Source organism: Lynx rufus, unplaced genomic scaffold, assembly GCF_022079265.1.
Source record: "Lynx rufus isolate CCGP_SWC_20201006 ecotype Redwood Valley unplaced genomic scaffold, mLynRuf1.p SCAF_4, whole genome shotgun sequence".
Taxonomy (NCBI): Eukaryota; Metazoa; Chordata; class Mammalia; order Carnivora; family Felidae; genus Lynx; species Lynx rufus.
Genome location: NW_025814856.1, coordinates 12,709,673 through 12,733,349, shown reverse-complemented (window position 1 = coordinate 12,733,349; position 23,677 = coordinate 12,709,673). Strand labels below are relative to the sequence as shown.

The 23,677-nt window shown below is 58.9% G+C and overlaps 2 protein-coding genes across 5 annotated transcripts; both read left to right on the top strand.

Annotated features, from left to right (window-relative positions):
* Positions 1–1,655: 1,655 nt before the first annotated feature.
* JAK3 (Janus kinase 3) lies at positions 1,656–17,457 on the top strand. Of its 4 annotated transcripts, none has more exons than XM_047094773.1 (24): positions 1,663–2,167; positions 4,337–4,529; positions 4,971–5,094; positions 5,884–5,995; positions 6,187–6,332; positions 6,681–6,975; positions 7,550–7,672; positions 7,783–7,940; positions 8,391–8,502; positions 8,755–8,941; positions 9,688–9,815; positions 9,984–10,115; positions 10,827–10,911; positions 11,336–11,463; positions 12,104–12,236; positions 12,312–12,463; positions 12,583–12,733; positions 13,347–13,486; positions 13,563–13,752; positions 14,026–14,150; positions 14,417–14,589; positions 15,206–15,323; positions 15,651–15,761; positions 16,647–17,457. In XM_047094773.1, exons 2-24 carry the CDS (start codon positions 4,346–4,348, stop codon positions 16,758–16,760), a joined length of 3,321 nt encoding a protein of 1,106 aa, XP_046950729.1. In that variant the 5' UTR covers positions 1,663–2,167; positions 4,337–4,345; the 3' UTR covers positions 16,761–17,457. The 4 variants fall into 4 exon arrangements, with proteins under 4 accessions (XP_046950731.1, XP_046950729.1, XP_046950728.1 ...); XM_047094772.1 differs by having other exon boundaries at positions 4,333–4,529; XM_047094774.1 differs by lacking the exons at positions 1,663–2,167; positions 4,337–4,529; positions 6,187–6,332 and having other exon boundaries at positions 4,977–5,094.
* A 3,435-nt stretch (positions 17,458–20,892) lies between these two features.
* On the top strand, positions 20,893–22,472 carry INSL3 (insulin like 3). Its single transcript, XM_047096589.1, has 2 exons — positions 20,893–21,085; positions 22,195–22,472. Exons 1-2 carry the CDS (start codon positions 20,893–20,895, stop codon positions 22,395–22,397), a joined length of 396 nt encoding a protein of 131 aa, XP_046952545.1. The 3' UTR covers positions 22,398–22,472.
* The last annotated feature ends 1,205 nt before the right edge of the window (positions 22,473–23,677 follow it).

Below are 23,677 nucleotides of genomic sequence, written 5' to 3'. Positions count from 1 at the left end.
TCGGCCGCTTAACCGACTGAGCCACCCAGGCGCCCTCCAATTTATTCTTGAGCAAGGTCTGGGCTCTGCCTCCTTGAAACTTCCTCCCCCTTCACACAGCCCTCTCTGGGGCTGAGGATGTCACCTTTGTCCCACCCCTGTTCCCTTCCTGCTCACTCTCAAAATACCACAGTGACCGTCACACTGAAGTTTTCAGGGCCCTAGAAACTCACTGTCCTTCCTGGAGGACTGGAGCCTCTGTCTCAGGGCCAGGGATGGGAGTATGCTTACATTCGTTTCTGCCAAAGCCACCCAGGAAGTAAATGAAAAATACCACAGCTAAGTCCCCCCACCCCCAGCAGCACTTCCTGCCACTAGCCTGCTGGGGCTCCTGCCACGGAGGCCACCCTCCTACCCCTCCCTCCACCCGCAAGGCCCCACTGATGCTTCCTAGCAAGTCTCCGAGCCCTCTGCCCTTGACATCCTGCTCTTCTCAGAAACGCTGTGACCCGGCCTCTGCCTGGGCTGTTCCCTCTGCAGGAACTCCCCACACTTCCAGATCACTCTTTGGCCAATCCCACTTGCCCTTGGATTTCAGTATCAAAGTCATTTCTTCCAGGAAGCCCTGCAGACTCAGGGTGTCTCCTACCAGCCCAGCCCCGAGGGCAACTGAAACAATTATTGTGTAACAGTTTAATATCATGTCCCCCCCCCCCCCCGCCCATGGTCAGCTCCACCAGGCAGAGACTGGGTCCGTTCTGTCCCCCGATGTGTCCCCAGTGCCCTACACACAGGAGGCGCCTGGTAAGTGTCCGTGGGTGATTGAACTAAAGTCAACAAAATACATACATACCAAAGCCGTCTTTTGTGCCAGGATATGTGATGGAATTATAGAAAGAGTCCTCTAAAGTCTATCCCCAAAACTCTATTTTCTGGGGTCTCCCCAAGGATGCTGCCCTAGCCTCCTGCCTCCTCCACTCATGACAGCTTCCAGGGCGTTAAAAAAATATTTTAAATTAAAAAAAAAAGTAAGTCAGATCTGACCCCTGCTCACCATTGTGCCTCCCCCTCCGTTCTTCCCTCTTCCTGCCATTCCTGCCTCCTCTCTGGTCCTCGGACTGCTCACCTCATTCCACCTCAGGGCCTTTGCACTTACAGTGCCCCCACCAGGAGTGCCCTTTCTCTGTCCTGCTTCACATCGCAGCTCAATTAATTGTGGCCTCTGCGCAAAAGGCACCTCCCTGCCCCCAGCTCCACCCTGTGCCTGTCTCATCACCCTGGCTTTCTTTTTTCTTTCTTTTATTCTTTTTTAAGTTTATTTATTTATTTTGAGAGAGAGAGACACAGAGAGAGCAGAGCCAGGGAGGGGCAGAGAGAGAGGGAGAGAGAATTCTAAGCAGGCTTCACATGGTCAACACAGAGCCCAACATGGGGGCCTGAACTCACAAACCGAGAGTTCACGACTTGAGCTGAGACCTTGGTTTCCAACGGAGGAACTTAACCAGAACCACGGAGCCACTCAGGTGCCCCACCCTGGTTTTCTTCCTTATCTGTAATTAGTAATCATCTTCTTGACCGACCAGAGGGTGAGGTGAGCCTGAAGGCAGGCCTAGTCTGCCTGGTTAGAGCTGTTTCTAGGGTTGTGCACAGAGCAAACAGCGTTGTGCAGAAAGCGTGGTGCACGGAAGGGGCCCATTATTCCTCCTAGGGTCTCATGGGGAAAGTACCCTGAAAAAGAACTTGACATTTATCTGGGGCAACTTCCCTGTTTCCTTCCTGGGTGCAGAATTAGTCCTGTTGCAGAATTAGTCCTTAGGGTAAACTGAGGCCCTAGGAGCTGGGGCATTTCCAGGGCCCCACGGTGAGTGAGTCCGGAGCCGGCTGAGAGCCTCTCCATGACCGGGGCCCTTCTCTGTCCTGTCGCTCCTTCCTTTAGGTCTAGGGTCTCCAGCAGCCTGTCTGAGGAGGGCCACCGGGCTGTGGAGGCTTCTGGAACTGTCTGCCCCTCCCTGGCCAAGCCCTCTTGCCTCCCCGTCCCCATCCCCCACATGGCCATGACTTTCAGTAAGTGACAGCAGCTCAGGAAGCCGAGGGGCCCACACAGGAAGGAGCCCGGTGGGACTTTCCTCCTGCTGCCTCCCTCCCGGCTCTGCCCTCCGGTCCTTGGCCCAGGGTCCCCCGCTGCCAGGTAAGAGCTGGTGAGCCACATGGCTCTGGGGTGGGGGTTGGGGGGAGTGTGTGAATGGCTGTGGCTGGGGACAAAGGAAAGGCCTCTGAGGAAAGCTGCCAGACAGACAGCTGGGAGGGCTGGCTCTGTGGCTTGTGACAAACGCTCTCCTCTCTGGGCCTCAGCTTTGTTCGGCATAACACCAGACCCCAAATTCCAAGCTCTCTGGACCTGAATGTATCACTGTGCCTCGAGCCTGGAGTTCATGGTCCCTGGAGGGACAGTTCCTGGCCTCCACCCTCCCAGGCCCCAGGCCAGAGCATTGGGTGACCAACCCACAGCGGGGGTTATGGGACTTTTGGAGTTAAAACAAGGGCATTTTTCCGGGTCTCAAGCACCCCCTCTGGCTTTTTCTTTTTTTTACCTTCAATATTTAAAATGTGGCTGTATCTTTAAGATTTATTTGAAACGAAAGATACACTGCCTGATTCTGTTTACATGAAAGACCACGAAGACCACAATTAAGTCGCTGTTAGGAAGTGATCAAAAAAGAAAGGGGGGTGGGGGCTGCCTGGGTGGCTCAGTCGGTTGAGCTTCCGACTTCGGCTCAGGTCATGATCTCACGGTTCGGTTCGTGGGTTCGGGTCCCGCCTCGGGGGCTGTGCTGACAGCTCAGGGCCTGGAGCCCGCTTCGGATTCTGTCTTCCTTGCTCTCTGCCCCTCCCCCACTCGCACTTTGTCTCGCTCAAATAAATAAATAAATAAATAAATAAACAAACGTTTCAAGAAAAAAAAAAAAAGAAATAGGAAGTGATCCCCTCTGGGGAGAGTGACTGGGAAAGTCCTGATTCCAGGTCTGGAAGCTAGTGACACTGGGGTGTCCCTACGGGAAAGATCTCTTTCCCCTCATGCCCTCCTTCCCCCATAGGAAACGCTAAGCCGCCCTGCCACGGGACCTTCCTGTCTGGTTTAGCGGACTTTTGTTAACTGCTCCCTCGGCATGTTGCCAAGGATTGTGCCAGTTAGTGAGAATCAAAAATGTTGAGACTTTGGGGCTCAGCTCAGCAAACCAAGGCGGGCGGGGAGTCAGCCCATTTCATAGCTGGGAAAGTAGAGTCCTAGCAATGGGAACCCTGGCAGGGTCACAAAGCTTGGATATGGTGGGGTTGGGATTTGAACCCAGAGCTTAGGGTCTTCACCTATTCCAGCTCTAGGCTTATATGCTGGGTGTGTTAAAAGCTCATTAATGCTGCCCCCCCCCACTATTATTCTGGTGCATAGTTTTGTGGTTTTTTTTTTCCCCCAATATTCTCTTTGTGTCTCCTTTATTCGAGTCAATAATGTAAGTGGATCTTGTCCATCTACTCCCCTTTTCTCGCAGGACCCAAAGCCCAGCCGTTCCCTCTGCCTAGCCAGGGGTCCTGAGCTTTGGGAATAAGGGATGAGGGGCAGTTTCCTCCTGGGCCCATTCCAGGGAGGAATAGTGGGAGTGATAAAGGGGACAGGGGTGGTAGTGGTGGTGGGCAGACAAGACGGAGGTCCCTATCGACTGAGTCAACATCAGTCTGGATCTGATGCATGCCATCAGGCATTGCATCATATGCAAACACTTCCAGCCCCAGCCCCAGAAGTGCTTGAGTCTCCTAGATCCATAGGAAGTGATGGTCCATCACGGTCGCCTTAAATCCCCATAGACACAAGCCAGTATCCATCAGTTTCCCCGGTCAGCAAATCTGTGCATCTGTGATTGATTGTTCATGCCTGCCAGGGACAGGGATTCTGCCCTAAGGTATATGTGGAGACTATAGATTGATTGGAGATGTCTGCCCTGGCCACTGACAAGAATTCACACCTATTAAGTGTGTTAACTACACTAAAAAAAAAAAGAAAAAAGAAAAAAGAAAAAAAAAAAAAGAATTCATAGGGTGTAGAGTATCTTCCAGCCCCCAGCATAGCCCTTGCCTGGGGATCTCTGACTCCTCACCCTCCTTGCACACTCAGCTCCCCACCTCTCTTTCTCCATCTCTGTCTTTCTCTTTCTGTCTCTCTGTTCCTCTCTCCCTCTTTCACCGGCTTCAACCACCCTACCTCACCCAGCAGCATCTCCGTCTCCCCCACACCCCAAAAAGCTTTGTAGTCTTTTTCCCTGTGGCCAGACCTGAGTGGCTGCCTCTCTCTGTGTCCAGACAGGCTACACCCATGGCGCCTCCAAGTGAGGAGACGCCCCTGATCCCTCAGCGTTCCTGCAGCCTCTCGTCTTCAGAGGCTGGTGCCCTGCACGTGCTGCTGCCCCCTCGGGGCCCCGGACCCCCACAACGCCTGTCCTTCTCCTTTGGGGACCATTCAGCTGAAAAGCTATGTGTTTGGGCTGCTAAGGCCAGTGGTGAGTCGGTCCTTAGATGGCTGGGCCAAAGAGTGGGGTGGGGCTGTGGGGGGCCCAGACTGGGAGCTGGAATAGCTACCAAGTGGAGTCAGCATTGGAGCTGGGGCTTTGAGGGATGAGGAAGGGCTTGGAAATGGAAGAAGGTGCACAGGGAAAGGCTGTGCAAAGACCCAGAGGCACATGAGCGGAAACGGTTGGTCATCCCTTGAGGTAATGGAGGAGGCTTTCTGGGGAGAGGGGGCGGGCAGTAGGTTGTGTGTGGATTCTCTCCTAAGGGCGATAGGGAGCTCTGGACTGTGTGTGGGCAGGGGTGGGACGCAGTGTCACAGCTGAAGGTGGGAAAAGAGCCCTGTAGGGCTGCATGGGGTTAGGTAACCATGCCAGCCCTGCAGGGGATAGAGGGGGAAGCTTAGGAGGGTGCTGATGGGGGCATCCCCTCAGGCATCCTGCCTGTGTACCACTCCCTCTTTGCTCTGGCCACGGAGGACCTGTCCTACTGGTACCCCCCGAGCCACATCTTCTCCGTGGAGGATGCAAGCACCCAAGTCCTGCTCTACAGGCTCCGGTAAGAAACACATCACCCCGACCCCCGCAGGGGTGGGTTAAATTACCAGGAGGGGGTGACTTTGGTCGAGGGCACAGGGAGTTGCTTTTGTTTTTGTTTTCTTTTTTATGTTTATTTATTTATTTTGAGAGAGAGAGAGAGAGACAGGATCAGCAGGGAAGGGGCCAAGAGAGAGGGAGAGAGAGAGAATCTCAAGCATGCTCTGTCTGTCAGTGCAGGCTCAGTGCAAGGGTTCATCTCGTGAGCGGTGAGATCATGACCTGAGTCGAAATCAGAGCCACCACCCAGGTGCCCCAAAGGGCATGAGGAGTTGAAAACAACAGTGATCAGAGGTACCTGGGTGGCTCAGTCTGTTAAGGGTCCGACTTCAGCTCAGGTCATGATCTCATGACTCACGAGTTCCAGCCCCGCGTCGGGCTCTGTGCTAACAACTCAGAGCCTGGAACCCGCTTCGGATTCTGTGTCTCCCTCTTTCTCTGCCCCCTCCCCCGCTCACGCTCTGACTCTCTCTCTCTTTCAAAAATAAGTAAACGTGAAAGAAATTTCAAAACTCAAATCAAGCGACAGCGATCCTACAACCTTCTCATCTCCCTGCGCTTCCCGGTGGGTGCCCCAGGGAGGATGTGATCACTGCTCATCTCGCAGATGAGGAACTCAGGCCAGAGAGTGTAGGTTCCTTGTCCAAGGGCACGTAGCAAGTCAGTGGCACCACCTGGGCTCTGTGAGGTCTTGGCACCGTCCTCCAGCCCTCTATACTCCTACTCCAGGCTTCTTCCCCTTCCCCAACAGCTTTTACTTCCCCAACTGGTTTGGGTTGGAGAAATGCCACCGCTTCGGGCTACGGAAGGACTTGGCCAGTGCCATCCTTGACCTGCCAGTCCTGGAGCACCTCTTCGCCCAGGTAGGGGTCCGCATGGGGCTCAGCCCGGAGTAGGGGGGTGGTGGGGGGGATCCACAGGGCAACATCAAGGGTCCCGGTGGGGTGGCTTTGGCTGACCCCCTCTGAAGCAGCCCCGGGGTGGGAGTCGGCCCAAGGGTGGGGGTCTGTAGGGCAACATCAGGGCTCACAGTCGGGCTGTGACCGGCCCCCAGCACCGAAATGACCTGGTGAGCGGCCGCCTCGCCGTGGGCCTCAGTCTCAAGGAGCAGGGTGAATGTCTCAGCCTGGCAGTGCTGGACCTGGCTCGGATGGTCCGTGAGCAGGTTCAGCAGCCTGAGGAGCTGCTGAAGACCGTCAGGTGAGGGCTTCCAGGCCGTGATACCCAGCCTCTGCCTGGGAGTCAGAAAACGTGGTTCCACCAGGGCGTTGCCGGAGCCCGGGCTCCCGAGGCCTCCCGAGGCCTCCCACCTCCAAGTCTGCAGTGTGTTCATGTGACTCAGGACCCCACCAACCCAGCCCCAGCCCCAGCCTACAGCCCTCCCCGCCCTGACGTCCTCCCCCACTCCCCCCACCCCCGTGTGTGCGTCGTGCCCTCCAACTGAGGCCACACGCCAGCCCCTCAACTAAAATTGGGTTTGTGCGTGTCCCTGTCCACACCTGTGGCGATCCCTCCCCCCAGTGACGACCTGCTACCCCCCACTCGTAGCTACAAGGCCTGCCTGCCCCCCGATCTGCGCGACCTGATCCAGGGCCTGAGCTTCGTGACGCGGAAGCGTATCCGGAGGACTGTGCGCCGGGCCCTGGGCCGCGTGACCGCCTGCCAGGCTGACAGGCACTCGCTCATGGCCAAGTACATCATGGACCTGGAGAGGCTGGACCCGGCCAGGGCCGCCGAGACCTTCCTCGTGAGCCTCCCCGGGGCTGCTGGTGGCCAGGATGCTCCGGGGCTGCTCCGAGTGGCTGGTGACAGCGGCATCCACTGGAGTCCGGGAGGACACGAGGTGTGGGAGGCCGCAGGGCGGGACCGACGGCAGGGGAGGAGCCTAGGAAGGAGGGGCGGGAGAGTGGGCGGGGTGAAGGCGTGGGAGGACTGGGAGAGCTCCGAGAGGGGCCCGTTGCGAGGGGTGGGGCTGAGCGAGTGGGCGGGAATGAAAAAAATGGGCGGGGCTTAGAGGAAGGGGACTGGTTGGGTGGGCAGAGATGGGGCGGGGCTAATTGGAGGGAGGGGAGGGGTCAGGACTGCGAGGGGGCGGGGCTTCCGGTGTTCCGAGAGAGACTGGGAGTTGGAGTGTGGAGCTGAGAGGGGGCGCGGCTCAGGGAGGGGACCCACCGACAGAGGGAGGTGAGGTTTAGCAGAGGTGGGGTGGGAGACTTTGGGGATGGGGGGGTTGAAAGGGGTGCGATTGATCAAAGGGGCCTGGGCTTGACAGGCGCCAGGTGGGAAGGGGCTGCGGCTGGGGGAGGCCGAGAGGGTCGGGGCTTATGGTGTGGGTTTGTGGGGTCCAGGCTTCCAAGAAGGATCGGGGGCTCCGAGGGGACAGGACCCCCAGCTTCAGCCCTCCCCCTCCTTCCCAGGCCCTCCAGCCCTTCTGCGACTTTCCAGAAATTGTGGACATCAGCATCAAGCAGGCTCCTCGTGTTGGCCCCGCCGGGGAGCACCGCCTGGTCACCGTCACCAGGACGGACAACCAGATCCTGGTGGGTGCTGGACCCTCTCCCCTCCCGCCTTACCCCGACCGCGGGGACGCGGGATCGTCGCGTCCGGGCCGCGGGGGGGGGGGGGGGGGCGCTGACGCGGATCCTCACAGGAGGCCGAGTTCCCGGGGCTGCCCGCGGCCCTGTCCTTCGTGGCGCTCGTGGACGGCTACTTCCGGCTGACTTCCGACTCCAGGCACTTCTTCTGCAAGGAGGTTGCGCCGCCGCGGCTGCTGGAGGAGGTGGCCGAGCAGTGCCACGGTCCCATCACGTAAGGGGCCGCCCCGCATGCCCGCCCTCCGCAGCTAGAACTCGGTTCGAGTCTCGGCCACTCCCCTTCTCGGTGCCTCGGTGCCCTTCCCTCCCGGGAGCCTTGGACAAGGCTGGAACAGCGCCTGGGGCGTGGTTGGCGCTCAGGGAGGTTGGGGTCCCCCTTCTGCTGTCCGGGGCAGCGGCGTCCCTCTCTCTGATTCCTCAGGGCCCCAGCGCCCATTCCTGGGGATGCTTGGCACCAGGCTCCACCTGCAGCCTCCCCTTTAATCCCCTAGTAGGAGCCCCAACTTTTGGCACATTTTATAAATAGGAAGGAGACAGGGGATGTTAGCTGGTGAGGGTCCCAGGGCTTCCGAGGGACCAGGGTTAGAACCGAAGTCTGGCTTCAGTTTCTCTGCCTCCAACTCTATGTTTCCCGCCGTCTTTTCCTCCCACCTTTTCTCCACAGCCTGGATTTTGCCATCAACAAGCTCAAGACCGGGGGCTCCCTTCCCGGCTCCTATGTTCTCCGCCGCAGCCCCCAGGATTTCGACAGCTTCCTCCTCACTGTCTGCGTCCAGGTCGGTCCGCCACCGGGAGCCAGGTGGGCAGGGAGGGCTTCCCGAAGGAAACGACAGTTGAGCTGAGACCCAAAATAGAGTCAGTATTTGCTCCTCGAAGAAGTTGGGGGCGGGGAGTGGAGGCCTTCCCAGAAGGGAACAGCATATGCAAAGGCTTGGGGCTTGGAAATGAGCCTGTGGTGCTCAAGGGAGAAGGGGTGAGGGGGAGGAAGGTGCTGCCCGCTTCCACTGAGGGACCACTCTTCCTTGCAGACCCCCCTGGGTCCTGATTACAAGGGCTGCCTCATCCGGTGTGACCCCACGGGAACCTTCTCCCTGGCTGGCCTCGGCCGGCCCCACAGCAGTCTTCGAGAGCTCTTGGCAGCCTGCTGGGATGCTGGGCTGCACGTGGATGGGGTTGCGCTGAACCTCACCTCCTGCTGCGCCCCCAGACCCAAAGGTGAGCCCGCCCCCTCCCCTGGGCCGCGCAGTCGATCCGGGGGCCCTGCCTCGTGTGTGGCAAGCGGCAGAGATTGCCCGTCAACATGGGTTAGGGAAGAAAAGGTGACTTCTTGGCCTGTGGAATGGATGTTACTCTCAGGCACCACTAGGTCCAGACGCGGCGGGATCTGAGAGATGTCACTGGCGCGGAGTCTCTCTCCGTCCATCTCTTGCCTCTTCCTCTGGGTGACTTTCACTCTCAGACAAACCCCTTGGTGGGGACAACTGGAGGTGTGGGTTCTTCGGAGTCTTCCAGAATCTCTAGCAGGACTGAGACTAGGTGGCTCACAGGGTCACCCCCCCCGCCCCCCCCCCACTGGGGCTTCCTGGAGTCTCCTTTCATTTTTTTCTTGAAGGTTTTTAAAATTTATTTTTGAGAGAGAGAGAGAGAGAGAGCGGGGGAGGGGCAGAGGGGGGGAGGGGCAGAGGATCTAAAGCAGGCCCCATGCTGATAGCAGTGAGCCAGATGGGAGGCTCGAACTCACGAACCGAGTGAGATCGTGACCTGAGCTGAAGTCAGACACTTAACCAACCGAGCCACCCAGGTGGCCCCTGGAGCCTCCTTTCAAAGAAATCATGTACTCGAGTCCTGACCTCAGGGTTGGCTTCTGGGGGAGACCCCAGACTAAGACAGGGCGTGACCCAACCTTAGGGGGTCTTTTACCTCTGGCCTTTGGTTGTTCCCCCACTACCTCCGCCCCGTAGAAAAGTCCAACCTGATCGTGGTGCGGAGAGGTTGCAGCACTCCCACATCATCCCTTGTTTGGCCCCAATCCCAGTGCCAGCTGAGTCAGATGACGTTTCACAAGATCCCTGCTGACAGCCTGGAGTGGGTAAGTGGCCCCCGAAAGTGGAGTGGGGGAGCCTCATTTGGGGTCCACATCCCGTCTACACCCTCTGCTGTGTGGCCTCAAGCATGTGACATGACCTCCTTGTGCCTCTGTTTCATTATCTGTAAAATGAGGCCAGGGTCCCACCAGGAACCCCCCTTATTCTTCCAGCATGAGAACCTGGGTCATGGGTCCTTCACCAAGATTTACCGAGGTTGTCGCCATGAGGCTGTGGACGGGGAAGCCCGGGAGACAGAGGTGCTACTCAAAGTGATGGATGCCAAGCACAGAAACTGCATGGAGGTGAGGGTGATGGGGACCACGAGTGTGGGGTCAGGACTGGCTGGAGAGAGGGTTGTAGATGCAGAGAAATTTAAACACACACAGGTCTTAAAACGACAGAAATGTAGCCACGGCATCTCCAAACCATGAAATACAGAAGGGGTCAGGGGATTTAGACGCAAACAGAAAGAGTACACCAAACAGAAGAAACGGCCAGTGCAAAGGTCCCGAGGCAGGGTTGTGCCCGGCATGTTTAAGGAACAGTGAGGAGGGGGCACCTGGCTGGCTCAGTTGGAAGGACATGTGACTCTCGATCTTGGGGGTCATGAGTTTGAGCCCCACGTGGGGTGTAGACATGACTTAAATAAATACAACTGGGAAAAAAAAAAAAGGAACCGTGAAGAGGCCAGTGGATAGAGAAGAGGCGAGTGAGGTAGATGGAAGTATCAGCAGGGACTGGGCCACCCAGGGAAGGCTTGAGCCTGCTTTCAACCCCAAATGTCCCACTTCCGTGTGAGAGACCCAACGCAGATTTTGCAGCAGGGACTTCCAACCCCCTCCAGAAAACCTTGATAGAGTGCTGTGTACCCCGGTGACAGACTACAAGGTCAAAGGAGGCTTGGGACGAGGTCTCTTCCTGAGGCCGATTTGCGAGCAGCGAGTATGGGGTCCTCGGTGTGACCCTGGAGCGGGAGGAACCCATGGGCCTTCTCTCCCTTCTCCTCTCCCCAGTCCTTCCTGGAAGCAGCGAGCCTGATGAGCCAAGTGTCGTATCAGCACCTCGTGTTGCTCCACGGCGTGTGCATGGCGGGAGACAGTGAGACACCACCCTCGTCCCCACCCCTGCCCACGGGGCGCATAGCGGGAACATGACAGGGGGATACGGGATCATGTGGGTTGGGGGCGGCGCCCTGTGGGTGGTCAGAGGCCGCTAGCCCGCCTTGGAGGTTAGACGGTGATTCTGGGTAAGTTCGAGGCAGAGAAGGCAAGGGTGAGTAGGGACGAGGGGAGAGGAGGAAGGGGCATGTTCCCGGCGGCGGAACGCGCCAAGGGCCGGAAGTGAGCTCTGGGGAGAGCTCACCGCCTTCCAGGCATTTCGGGCATAGTGCTCTCATGGGAAGTAAGGAGGAGGACGGGTGCGTCGAGTAAGGACGGAGGGAACAGTCCGAACTGAGAGCCCGCGGGACCCCTGATGCAGTCCCGCCTCCCAGCCCCGCCCCGCCCCGCCCTGCTGCCACCAGGTGTCATGGTGCAGGAATTTGTGCGCCTGGGAGCCCTGGATACATATCTGCGCAAGTCTGGCCACCTGGTACCAGCCAGCTGGAAGCTGCAGGTGATCAAGCAGCTGGCCTATGCCCTCAACTATCTGGTGAGTGTTCCTCTGCCCGCTCTACCCTCCATTCGTGGAATGGAGGGGGAATGGAGCGCGGGCTCTGTGGTATGCGTAGGAGTGTGGCAAGGAGGCCAAGAGGGTCATTTGAGACTGCGGGAACAGCCTTCGTACAGGCTCAGAGGTGTAAGAGCGGGAGGAGGGAAGAGCAGCTGGCCATTGGTGGGTCTCCGGGGCGTAGGGAGCAATGAGCCTGGGCAGGAGGCCAGAAGAGGGCCGGAGCTGGGTTTTGAAGGTTGCACAGTAGCTTAAGGGGAGGAAAGAAGGAGGGCATGTCAGGCCAAGGACACAGCCTGGGCCAAGGTCTGCAGATTAGAAGGTGTATTGCATGTCCTGGCGTGAATCAGGCAGGAGACCAGGGTGGGGGTGTGGAAGAATCTCATAGGGACAGTGAGCAAGTATCTCAAAGGGCCTTGAAAGCTAGGCTGAGAACCTCTGACCTTACCCTGAAGGCAACGGGGAGCCACAGGGTGGGTTTGAGAAGGGGAGGACCTACCAGTAGTCCAGGGAGTGGTCTCAGCAGTAACAGGTGCGCTTTGAAGGATGCGTGGTAGTTCTCCAGCGAGACTGTCCATCCATCAAACCCTCCCTGGCATTTCTCTGTGTCCGGCCCCCTTAGGAAGACAAAGGCCTCCCCCATGGCAATGTCTCGGCCCGGAAGGTGCTCTTGGCTCGGGAGGGGGCTGACGGGAACCTGCCCTTCATCAAGTTGAGTGACCCTGGTGTCAGCCCCACCGTGCTGAGCCTGGAGAGTAAGTGTGGAAGGGTGGAGGGAGGGGCCTCGTGGGGCCGGGGAGCAGATCCCTGACCCCAGCCCCGCTCTCCAGTGCTCACTGACAGGATCCCCTGGGTGGCCCCTGAGTGTCTCCAGGAGGCCCGGACCCTTGGCTTGGAAGCTGACAAGTGGGGTTTCGGTGCCACAGTCTGGGAAGTGTTCAGCGGGATCCCGATGCCCATCAGTACCCTGGATCCTGCCAAGGTCAGAGCACCAGTGGTGGCCTCCAAAGCCCCCATTTGGCAGCTTGGGGAGGATGGGCTGGTCTGGAGGGGCCTCCTGAGGGTGCGCTGGCAGTGACCAGCCACTCTACCCACCCTCAGAAGCTCCAGTTTTACGAGGAACGGCAGCGCCTTCCTGCCCCCAAGTGGATGGAGCTGGCCACACTGATCCAACAGTGCATGGCCTATGAGCCAGGCCAGAGGCCCTCCTTCCGCGCCATCATCCGTGACCTGAACAGCCTCATCACTTCAGGTGCCCGCTGGGCCGGGCAGGGTGGGCGGGGCTGGCAGGTCATACCGCGCCCAGAGCAGGGAGGAAGGGAGATTTGCCCGCAGAGCCTGCCCTATGTGCTTGGCAAGGTTGGTTGGAGTGGTTGGTGACTGTAACAGTCAGCATGAGCCTCAACAGCTGCTGTAACAAACAGACCCCTCCCCGCCTCAGCTCTGGGTTGAATGTGATGGATATTTACTTTTCTTTCAATGAGGGTGTCCGGGTCAACAGGCACCTCTCCCTCTGTGTGGCTCCACGCATCCCGTGCCGGATCCTTTGCAGACAAGAGGGAGACTGTGGAGGGTCCCCATGTTGGGTTTCCATGGGCCAGGCCTGAAGGAGCACCCAGTGCTCCTCCGGCGCTTTACCTGTGCCCCGGAGCTATGGGTAGTTGCACAGCTTGCATGGCACCTAAGGGGGCTGCCTTTGCCCAGCGGGCATCTTTTTCCAGCCCCCACAAAGTACCCTCAGGCTTGCGGTGGCCCTGCCATAATGCACAGAGAGGGTAAGCAGGCGGACCGAAGTCCCACCGCAAGTCAGCTTCGGAGCGGGACCCAGGACTCAATGTGCTGGTCGCTTTACCTGTGCCCCGCAGATTATGAGCTCCTCTCAGACCCCACACCTGGTGCCTTGGCGCCCCGTGATGGGCTGTGGAATGGCGCCCAGCTCTACGCCTGCCAGGACCCTACCATTTTTGAGGAGAGACATCTCAAGTACATCTCACAGCTGGGCAAGGTGAGGTGGGCTGGGCTGGGCTGGGCTGCGCGGGGAAGCACCCCTGCACGTGGACACCAGCCCCGCCGTCCCCCAGGGCAACTTTGGCAGCGTGGAGCTGTGCCGCTATGACCCGCTGGGCGACAACACGGGGGCCCTAGTGGCTGTGAAGCAGCTTCAGCACAGCGGGCCAGACCAGCAGAGGGACTTCCAGCGGGAGATCCAGATCCTCAAAGCCCTCCACAGCGACTTCATTGTCAAGTACCGCGGTGTCAGCTATGGCCCGGGTGAGCCACTTCCCAAACGTGGAAGCTTCCATTTCCACACCCGAAAAACGGGTCACTATGAGGTTTAAGGGAATCAATGTATATTGTAGAAAGTACTCAAGAGCCATTGGCCATGAAAGGCGTCGTTGTTGGGGTTCCCATTGTATAGAAAGCAATCCCGAGGCTGGGAGGGGCCCGGGGTCATACTGTGACCGGGGAGGAAGAATGGAGAGGGGGGGTGGACAGAGTTGGGCCCTGTGGTGACTCCCCCCAGCCTCTCCCCGCTTCACCCAGGCCGCCAGAGCCTGCGGCTGGTGATGGAGTACCTGCCCAGCGGCTGCCTGCGCGACTTCCTGCAGCGACACCGCGCGCGCCTCGACGCCAGCCGCCTGCTCCTCTACGCCTCGCAGATCTGCAAGGTGCGGGGCCGTGCCTGGGGGGTACCTGGGGCCTGAGGTGGCTAGGCCCGGGTGGGGGTGTGCGTGGAGTCGCGGGGAAGGCTGCAGGTTGAAGTTTGCAGCCCAGGTCCGGTCGGAGAAGCGGTTGAGTTAGGGCTAGGGTCAGCGCTGGAGTGCAGGATGGGTCCAGGGTAGGGTCAGGCTTGGGGTCTGCGGGATTGGATCCCAGATCAGGCTTGGGGCCCCTGCGGCTTATGCTGGGGTCCGCACCTCGTGGTCGCCCGCAGGGCATGGAGTACCTGGGCTCCCGCCGCTGCGTGCACCGCGACCTGGCGGCCCGTAACATCCTGGTGGAGAGCGAGACGCACGTCAAGATCGCCGACTTTGGCCTCGCCAAGCTGCTGCCGCTCGACAAAGACTACTACGTGGTCCGCGAGCCCGGCCAGAGCCCCATCTTCTGGTGGGGATCCCGCCCCGGCCTACCTCTCCTCCCCACTGCTCTGGCCCCCACCTCGCTCCCGCCTTCGGGGGCCGGCCGCGGCCCCGCCCTTGCCGCCGTCCTGGCCCCTCCTCCTAGCGCACCGGCCCGCCCCCTCGGCATCGGCCCCGCCCCTCCCCCTGGAGCCTGGGCCCCGTCCCGACCCCGCCCAGGCCTCCCCCCTCTCCCTCTCCCCTGACCCCTCCGGGGCTTTCACAGTCCTGGCCCCGCCCCTCCCACCGTCCTGGCTCCTCCCTCCCCCCCCACCCCCGCCACCTTGGCCTTCCTACCAGCATACCCTCCCTTCCGCACAACCTGGTCCCACCCCGCTCCGCCCCTCTGTCCTGGCCCCTCTCCCTGGAGCCGGGGCCCTCCGCCCTGAGCCCGCCCAGACCCCCCTTTGGGTTGGTGAATGAATACCCCATCCCACAGGCGGGGAAGACTGACCCCGGAGCCGGGAATGACCTCCTACATTGCAGGGGGAGGGGGGGGAATGACCCCACCTACAACTGACCAGCTCCCCTAGCCCAAGGCTGTCCCCTCTCCCGTCCTCTGCCTCACTCTCGCATCCCAAGACCTCCTCGTCCCCCCGCTCCAGGTACGCCCCAGAGTCCCTCTCTGACAACATCTTCTCGCGCCAGTCGGACGTCTGGAGCTTCGGGGTCGTCCTGTACGAGCTTTTCACCTACGGCAACAAGAATTGCAGCCCCTCGGCCGTGAGTCAGCGCCCCTGGATCCCCAGTAACCCTCCTCTCCCTCATCCCTTCCTGGCCCGTCCCTGCTCTGTCTGTGCCCTATTTGCTCCGTCACTGGTCCCAGCGTTATATAGGCCGTCTATAATGGGGAGGACGTCTCCACTATGGCTGACCCCCACTACCGCTGGCAGCCCCCTCTGCCTCCATCACAGACGACCCTTCCTTCTCCCTTACAGAGGCCCTCTCTCTCCACCGCGGGTGATTCTCTCCCTGCCTTCACTATGGCTGCCCCTTGGCCCCAGTCTCGGGCGGCTCCTCCCCCACCACGGGTGCTCCCTTTGGCCCTAGGAGTTCCTCCGGATGATGGGATGTGAGCGAGACGTCCCCGCCCTCTGCCGCCTCCTGGAGCTGCTGGCTGAGGGCCAGAGGCTGCCCGCGCCTCCTGCCTGCCCCGGTGAGGTGAGCGCTGGAGGGCCTGCCTCAGTTTCCCACTCCCCCCGGACCAGCCAGCTGGCCCCTTTGGACTTCCCCACCCATCGCTGCCTTTTGATTGAGAGCTGAAGGGGATTCTGGCTGTTCTGTGGCTGTATGCCAAGTCACAAATACTCTCAGATCCTCAGTTTACCTATCTCCAAAACGGGAGTAACAATGCCTTATGGGGTGGGGGAAGGTCAAGCAAGTCAACACCTCTCCCGCACTCAGTTTAGAGTCCCGTAAACGTTAATGACTCTTAACAGCTGATCATCACAACTTTTGCGGAAGTGTATGACGTGAGGCTGGTCATCCGTAAATTGATCTGCCCAGGCCCCAAATGTTTACTGAGTGCTGACTGTGTGCTGGGCTTTGTGCTGGGGTGCTGGGGACCCAGCAGAGGACAGAACAGATACCACCCTGTCCTCTTGGTAACCAGCAGAGGCTAACAAGAACATTCTGGTGGTTATCAGTGTCTGGAAAGAGAGGAACAGGGGGACATAAGGGTGGGTGGTAAGTCCGGGAGGGCCTCTTAGAGGGGGCGATCCTGAAAGAGGAGGAGGAGGAGCCCACCCCTGGGGAGAGCCGCGAGAGGGCATTCTCGGCAGAGGACACAGCAGGCACAAAGGCCCTGAGGTGGGAATGAGTTTGGTGCATTTAAATAACGAAATGGGGGCAGATGCAGCTGCCGGAAACAAGAGACCAGGTGATGGAGGGAGACAGGGGAGGGTTAGGGTGATGAGATTTTGTTCGAAGTTCTGTAGGGAGACAGGGGAGGCTTTGGAGCAGAGGAGGGATGGAGGTGAATTTACATTTTAAAACGGTGACTAGGAGTTGCACGTATGATCCTGTTGTCTCCTCGCACCCCCTCAGGTTCATGAGCTCATGAAGCTGTGCTGGGCCCCGAGCCCGCAAGATCGGCCAACATTCAGTGCCCTGGGCCCCCAGCTGGATACACTGTGGAGTGGAAGCCGGGGGGTAGCATAGAGCGTGAGACTCACTGTCTGCCCTGCTTGTCCGCAGGGAGAGCCCCACGCACTTCCTTTTTCTCTCTCCTGCACACCTCTGGGTTCTGGTCTTTGTGGATTGGCCGTGTGACCTTCGGCAGGAAGTTGCCACTCTCTGGGCTTCCTGCTTCACAGAGATCCCCACGGGGCAATGACGTTGCCTTTGGGAGGGCTACCCACCCCTGTTGGGGGGCAACAACCGTCTGGTGGCCTCAGCAACCTGAAAAGGTTCAAGATGAATCCCTCGGTTGGGGGCGTGGCCGGCTGTGCCTTGCGAAGGGAACTGAGGAACCAGACTGAAGCCCCTCCCATCTTCCTACCCTCTTGGATTTGGTCCTGGGCTTCCTGGCGCAGCGAGGACGTGGCATAGCTTTAAATATATGATCCCAGGCTTCTGTCCCCCCTCCCTCTTGTGCTGGAGCGAGCCACAGACAAGAGCGGCTGCCCTGGTTGGAAATTTGCTTTTGGGGGCCAGGAAGGCTGGGATCACAGTCCACCCTAAATGTACCAGAGCGTGTCAGGTTTCATGTTGGCCCACTTGCACACCGGGGCCCTTTCTGTCCTGACTGGAGGGTCACACAGTTGATGACCCTGGAGACTTGCAGCAGCTAAGGGAAGGAAAGGTATTCTCGGCAGAGGGAACAACATGGTGAGAGTGAGGAGGCTCAGAGGACAGAGGTTAAGAGCCCACGGTTCTGCCACTCACTTGCTGTGTGATGGCAGGCAAGTTGCCTCCCCTTTCTGGGTCTCCTGTATAATGGGCAGATTAATGGTGCTGGCCTCCTGCTGTACAGTTTCCAGAGCCTTGTGAGAAAGCATCTTGGGCAGGCTAAGTAACCCCCGCCCCCACCCCCACTTCTCCCCTGCCTGCAGTCTTTTCTGCCACTTTTGCCCCCTGGAAAACGTATTTATCTCTCAAAACCCCAGCTATCCCCTCCCTGCAGCCTTCCCTGGCATGCTCCCACCACTTCTCACCGGCCGATCACTCTCCCTCTGATCCTAGGGCTGGGGTGTCTGTCCAGATCTGTGTCCTCTCACCCAGAGGCTCCCTGGGGGCTGGGCTGTGGGGGGGGGGCCACAAAGGGGATTCTGGGAATGTTTGTTGAATGAATAAAGTTCAGCGAGAAGAATGGTTTAGTTGCTGGACTTGGGGTGATGGGGCGTTATGGGAGGCTGTAAGCTGGGGAGGAATGTGGTTAGGGCTGGGGGATGGAAAGCTCCAGCTGCTGGCCTTGGCTGTGTCCTGAGAAGCTGATTACGGCCTCCTGGTGGGTGGAGAGAACAGTTTGCTCTGGGTGGGGAGGGGTGGGGGGTCAGAGGGCAAGGTTGGGCTGGGAGGGCTAGGCTATGAGGAGGGGGTCTAACATCAGTGGGGGCCAAGCAAGTCTCCGTCGGGACTGCTGGGAGATATGAAGAGGCACAGAGAGAAGTAGAGAGAGAGAGAGACAGACTCAGAAAGGGCAGGAGAGACACAGTGTCTCTCTTCTGTCTCTCTCTCTCTGTCTCACCTGCTGTCTTAGCCCCGGGAAAGCCATCTCCTTGGGTGCAAGGTGGAAGGGGGCTGCTTTGGGCTCAAGCAAGATACGGTTCTCAGCCCGGGCCCTCTTTTGTCTCTGCTTCTTTGCCCTCCTTGGTAAAATGAGGTCCTAAGTCCTCCTGGGCACCAGGCTGCCACCAAGCAGATGCCGAGCAAACACAGCCAGCTTCATTCTGGGCCCACCAGTCCCTGCCCAGCCCAAAGGGAGAGACAGAGCCGGCCAACAGCCCCAGCCCCAGGCCCAGCCTATGACCATGGGCAAGTGTGGCAGTCCCCTCTCTGAGCCTCGGTGTCCTTATTTATACAGTAATAAAGGGGCGCCTGAGTGGCTCAGTTAAGCGTCCGACTTCGGCTCAGGTCATGATCTCGAAGTTCGTGCATTCGAGCCCTGTGTTGGGCTCTGGGCTGACAGCTCAGAGCCTGGAGCCTGCTTCGGATTCTGTGTCTCCGTCTGTCTCTGCCCCTGCCCCACTCACGCTCTGTCTCTCTCTCTCAAAAATAAACATTAAAAAAATTGTTTTCTTTAAATAAATAAAATGGTGGTGGTTGTGTTTAAAAAGACTGCTCCCCCATTGCTCCTCCTGGGGGAGCTACGCCCATGGCCCTGGCCCAGGGGGAGGGCCCCTCACTGTCTCATGCAGATCTCAGCTGCTCGGTAACCAGTGTGGAGGTTACAACCACTCTTGGGGTTCTTCCTACAATGGCGAGATGCCCTTCGGCAACATCCATGGTACACGGCCTCAGGCCACACATGGAGGTCACTTGTAGGAACAGAGTGCAAACTCAGGCTTGGGGCTCTGCTGTCACTGGGGTCCAGGGTGGGGGCCTAGGGTTTCCCCGGCTCACTCTTTCTGGGTGGATTTAAGACAGAGAGCGGGAGTTTAATGTTCGCAGCACAGGGCTCGCTTCCCCCCACATGGCGGCCTGAGTCCCTGTGCGTGGCCGCGTAGGCGTCCTGGTACAGACTCCTTCCTCCGGCCGTCTCGGGCCCCGGCTCGGCGCGTCTAGGCTGCTGTGGCACAATACCAGGCGGCTTCCCCGACAGACGCTTCCTTCCCGCAGCTCCGGAGGCTGGACGGTTGAGACCAGGGTGCATCAGGGTGCCAGGGGTCGGCCGAGGGAGGGCCCTCCGGCTTCCAGATGGCTGCCTTCTGGCTGTGTCCCCGCGTGGACAGGGAGGGGGCGTGGGGGCACATCCTCTCACGGCCCCTCCTTCGGCAGCACCAACCCCGGGATGGGACCCCCACCCCCCTGGCCTCCGTGACCTAACCCCCTCCCGAAGCGCCCCCCTCCAGACACCATCACGAAGGGGAGTGGGGCTCACGCATAGGAAATGAGGGGGTGTTTTGCACTAGTTAGGGCTCAGCTGATCGATGACTAGTGTCGTGGTTGGACTGGCCTTTGTGGTTCTGCTTACAAGACGCCCTTCCGCCGGATACCCATCTGGAAACTGAAAAAAAAATAAAGGTTTCTCACTTACCAGACCTGGAGATCACCCAGCGCCCCCAGGGCCACATAGTGAGAGGGGAAAGGGGGGACTGAGACAGAGCTGCTTGTTCACTGGCTGGGCCTCTGCTCTTATTGGGTCCAGGATGGGAGCCCAGGGTTTCCAGGGCCCATTGTTTCTTGGTAAACTTAAAACATACGAGTAGTGGGGGGTGCGGGGGCAGGGGTGGGGTGGCGCCTGGGTGGCTCCGTCGGTTAAGTGTCTGACTCTTGATTTCGGCCCAGGTCGTGATCTCGCAGTCTGTGAGTTCGAGCCCCGTGTCGGGCTCTGTGCTGACAGCTCAGAGCCCGGAGCCTGCTTCGGATTCTGTGTCTCCCTCTCTCTCTGCCCCTCCCTGGCTTGCGCTCTCTGTCTCTCAAAAATAAATAAACGTTTAAAAAAGAAATTAAAAAACAAAACAAAACATACACGTGGGAATTTAAAGCCCCAGGAGGGGAAGAAACAGGGGAGAAGACAGCCTGGTTCTTTCTCTAGTCGTGTGGCTGGAAAATAGGTTTATTCCAGAGAGCCATCATTCTTTTTTTTTTTTTTTTAAGTTTATTTTTGAGAGAGAGAGGGAGAGAGTGAGCACGTGCACAAGCTGGGGAGGGGCAGAGAGAGAGAGAGGGAGACACAGAATCCAAAGCAGGCTCCAGGCTCTGAGCTGTCAGCACAGAGCCTCACGCAGGGCTGGAACCCACCAACCGTGAGATCATGACCTGAGCTGAAGTCACTTAACCGACTGAGCCACCCAGGCGCCCCCAGATAGCCACCTTTGAAGATGGGCCATCAAAAGTTTAAGTCAGATACTATACCAAAGCCTGGCTCAGGCGGTGGAGCACGTGACTCTTGATCTCTGGGTCTTGAGTTGGAGCCCCACTGGGGGCATAGAGATTACTGGGGTGGGGGGGGGGGAGTGGAGGAGGGACACAACTGCTGGGGCTTACACTACACTTGCACTCACCCTACCCTTGACCTTCTCCCTGAGCCATCCCGCGGAACGCTCTGTCCCCCATCCAAGGTCCCCCAGCTGGGGCTGGCTGGCCGCCTATAAGAAGGGATCCCCGCTGGGGCCGGACTCCTGCCGCCATGGACCCCCGCCGCCCACTCACCTGGGCACTGGTGCTGCTGGGCACCGGTCTGGCGCTCGCGCTGGGCCCCGCGCCTGCTCCGGAAGCCCCAGAGAAGCTGTGCGGCCACCACTTGGTGCGCGCGCTGGTGCGGGTGTGCGGGGGCCCGCGCTGGTCCTCCGAAGACGGGCGGCGAGTGGCTGGCGGGGACCGTGAGTGGAGCCGCGCGACGATTGCGCTCCGGGGTTTCTAGCTGGGGCAGGTGCACGCGGGCGCTGGCGTCGGGGCGGGGGCAGGCGGGTGGTTTGCAACGCGCGTCCCCGGGGGTCCACTTGCCCACGGCGCCGGTGTGTGCAAATTCGCCAAGGATGCGTCCCCTGCCGGGCAGGAATCGGTGCGAGGCGAGCGAGGCGGAGTCTTCGAAGCGCACGGTCAGAGCCTGCCTTATTTACAATCCCAGCGTTTTGATCTTCGCGATTTGGGGCGTTACTTGAGGTTTTTTTTTTTAATTTTTTTAACGTTTATTTATTTTTGAGACAGAGAGAGACAGAGCATGAATGGGGGAGGGTCAGAGAGAGAGGGAGACACAGAATCCGAAACAGGCTCCAGGCTCTGAGCTGTCAGCCCGGAGCCCCACGCGGGGCTCGAACTCCCGGACCGCGAGATCGTGACCCGAGCCAAAGTCGGCCGCTTAACCGACTGAGCCACCCAGGCGCCCCTAGGTTTTTTAAAAACAGTGCATTAAAAGAGGATTAATCTTCATTGTTGAGTGTTTAGGCTCCCGCTTGAATTGCGCACTGAGGCCAGCGCTCGCTCTTCTCATCCTACTGCGGGCCCTGGTGCGGAGGGTGGAAAACAGATTTGTGTGCCCATGTGCGTCACACGTGTGTGTCCTGATGTGTGCGTCTTTGCGACCCAGATGCAGGCGGGCACCCATAGGGGGAGACTGGGAAGGGGTACGAGGCTGTGTGCCCGTGTGTGCGTGTGTCCATGTGAGCCTGCACACGGGTGCACACGTCTATGTCACATGTCACCTCTGCTGTCTTCGGCTTTGTGAAGCGTCTGCGCGTCTGTGTGGTAGGTGGCTCGTGGAAACGTGCACAACCGGGGACCCGTGAGCGCGGCTCGAGAGTGCGCACACCTGGATGGGGGATTATGTCCGTGCTCGGTATACAGTAGGCACTTAGCAGTCGCTCCCTGTTTGTGCACATCCTGAGTGTCTGGTGGGTCACGGCACAACGTGAGCGTGCAGCTGTCTGCACGTATTGGGGAGGGGTCCTCTAGGGTCCCCTGTCCGTGCTGAATTCTGCTCCGTCCTCAGGTGAGCTGCTGCAGTGGCTGGAAGGACGACATCTCCACGGGCTGGCGGCCGATGGGGACCCCACGCTGGTTGTCGTGCCACAGCCCCTGCCCCAGGCCTCTCGCCGTCACCGCCCCCGCCGGGCAGCCGCCGCCAACCCTGCACATTTCTGCTGCCTCAGTGGCTGCACCCGGCAGCGCCTGTTGACCCTGTGTCCTCACTGAACCCGCCTGGGTGTGGCCTCAGAGGATCCAGAGACCCCCCAGGGGTCGGGTCTGGCGGGCTCCTGGAGCACCATAAAGCCCCATCTGGGAGGACGGGGGCGGATCACCTCCCAGCACTCACCGCCTCCCCCGGGCCACCTTCCTCTGTGGGGCCAACTGCAAAAAAAAAAAAAAAAAAAAAAAAAAAAGATCGCGCCTCAACCCTGGCCTGGAGGGTCCTTGGTTTCACGGGGATGCCAGACTCTGAGGGCCAAATGTTCTCACCTCTGAGGAGCCCCAGGCGCCACCCACCCCATATCTGTGACACCGACCCTCGTTGTTGTCTCCCTAATAGTAAATAAATGAAGCTCCTGCAGAATCCGAAGCAGCCTTCTGCATTTTTCTCAAGGAAAAAGGGACAAGCCTGGGTCAGCCCTTGCGTGGGTGGGTCGTACCCCGGCAGCCGGGGACCCACGGGGACCCACCCATCACTTTCAGGAGCGTGACGGCAACTTGTGAATCATCACAATGCGAAGTGGGAAAACAAGGGGCACCTGGGTGGCTCGTTGGCTAAGCATCCGACCCCAGATTTTGGGTCAGGTTGGTAGAATCAGCCCTGAGATGCACGTATGCGCTCTCTCTCTCAAAATAAATAAACAGTAAAAAAAAAAAGGGAAAACTAAGGCCCGGGGGGGATGGCTGTTTGCCAAGGTCAGACACAGAGGCAATGGCCGAGAGCAGGATTTGAATCCAGGTTATCTGTCAAGACCCGTGAGGGGGGCGGGCTTCATGTCACCTAACGTCCACTTAACGGCGGACAAACGTATGGACGCCGGAATGAGTCACAGTGGCCACTGACTGATCCGACTCTGACCATTTTTCTCACCTGCAACCTCCGGTCACCCTGAGATGGAAATCGTACGATAGGCCTCCGGAGTGAAAACGACCAAGCATTTGACTACACGATCCAGTTGTCGCATGTGTCTTACTTCCCTACATCCGCCATAACAAATTAGCAGAAACCGGGAGTCTTAAAATAGTAGAAATTTCTTCCTTCGTAGTTCTAGGAGCCAGAGACAGAAGTCAAGGTGTGGCCGGGTGGTTTCTGTTCGAAAGGCTCTGAGGAAGAACCTGGTCCATGTGGCTACTGGCAATCCCTGACCTTCCTTGGCTTCTAGATGCATGACTCCAAGCTCTCTCTCTCTTTTTAATTTTTTAATGTTTATTTAGTTTTGAGAGAGAGAGAGAGAGAGAGAGAGAACGAGCGGAGGAGGGGCAGAGAGAGAAAAGGAGACACAGAA

Coding starts and splice junctions, on each gene's coding strand:
- INSL3 (XM_047096589.1), top strand. CDS start 20,893: ATGGACCCCCGCCGCCCACTCACCTGGGCACTGGTGCTGCTGGGCACC. Junction 21,086..22,194: donor GCGAGTGGCTGGCGGGGACC/GTGAGTGGAGCC, acceptor CTCCGTCCTCAG/GTGAGCTGCTGCAGTGGCTG.
- JAK3 (XM_047094773.1), top strand. CDS start 4,346: ATGGCGCCTCCAAGTGAGGAGACGCCCCTGATCCCTCAGCGTTCCTGC. Junction 10,116..10,826: donor AGCACAGAAACTGCATGGAG/GTGAGGGTGATG, acceptor TCCTCTCCCCAG/TCCTTCCTGGAAGCAGCGAG. Junction 14,590..15,205: donor GGCCAGAGCCCCATCTTCTG/GTGGGGATCCCG, acceptor CCCCCGCTCCAG/GTACGCCCCAGAGTCCCTCT.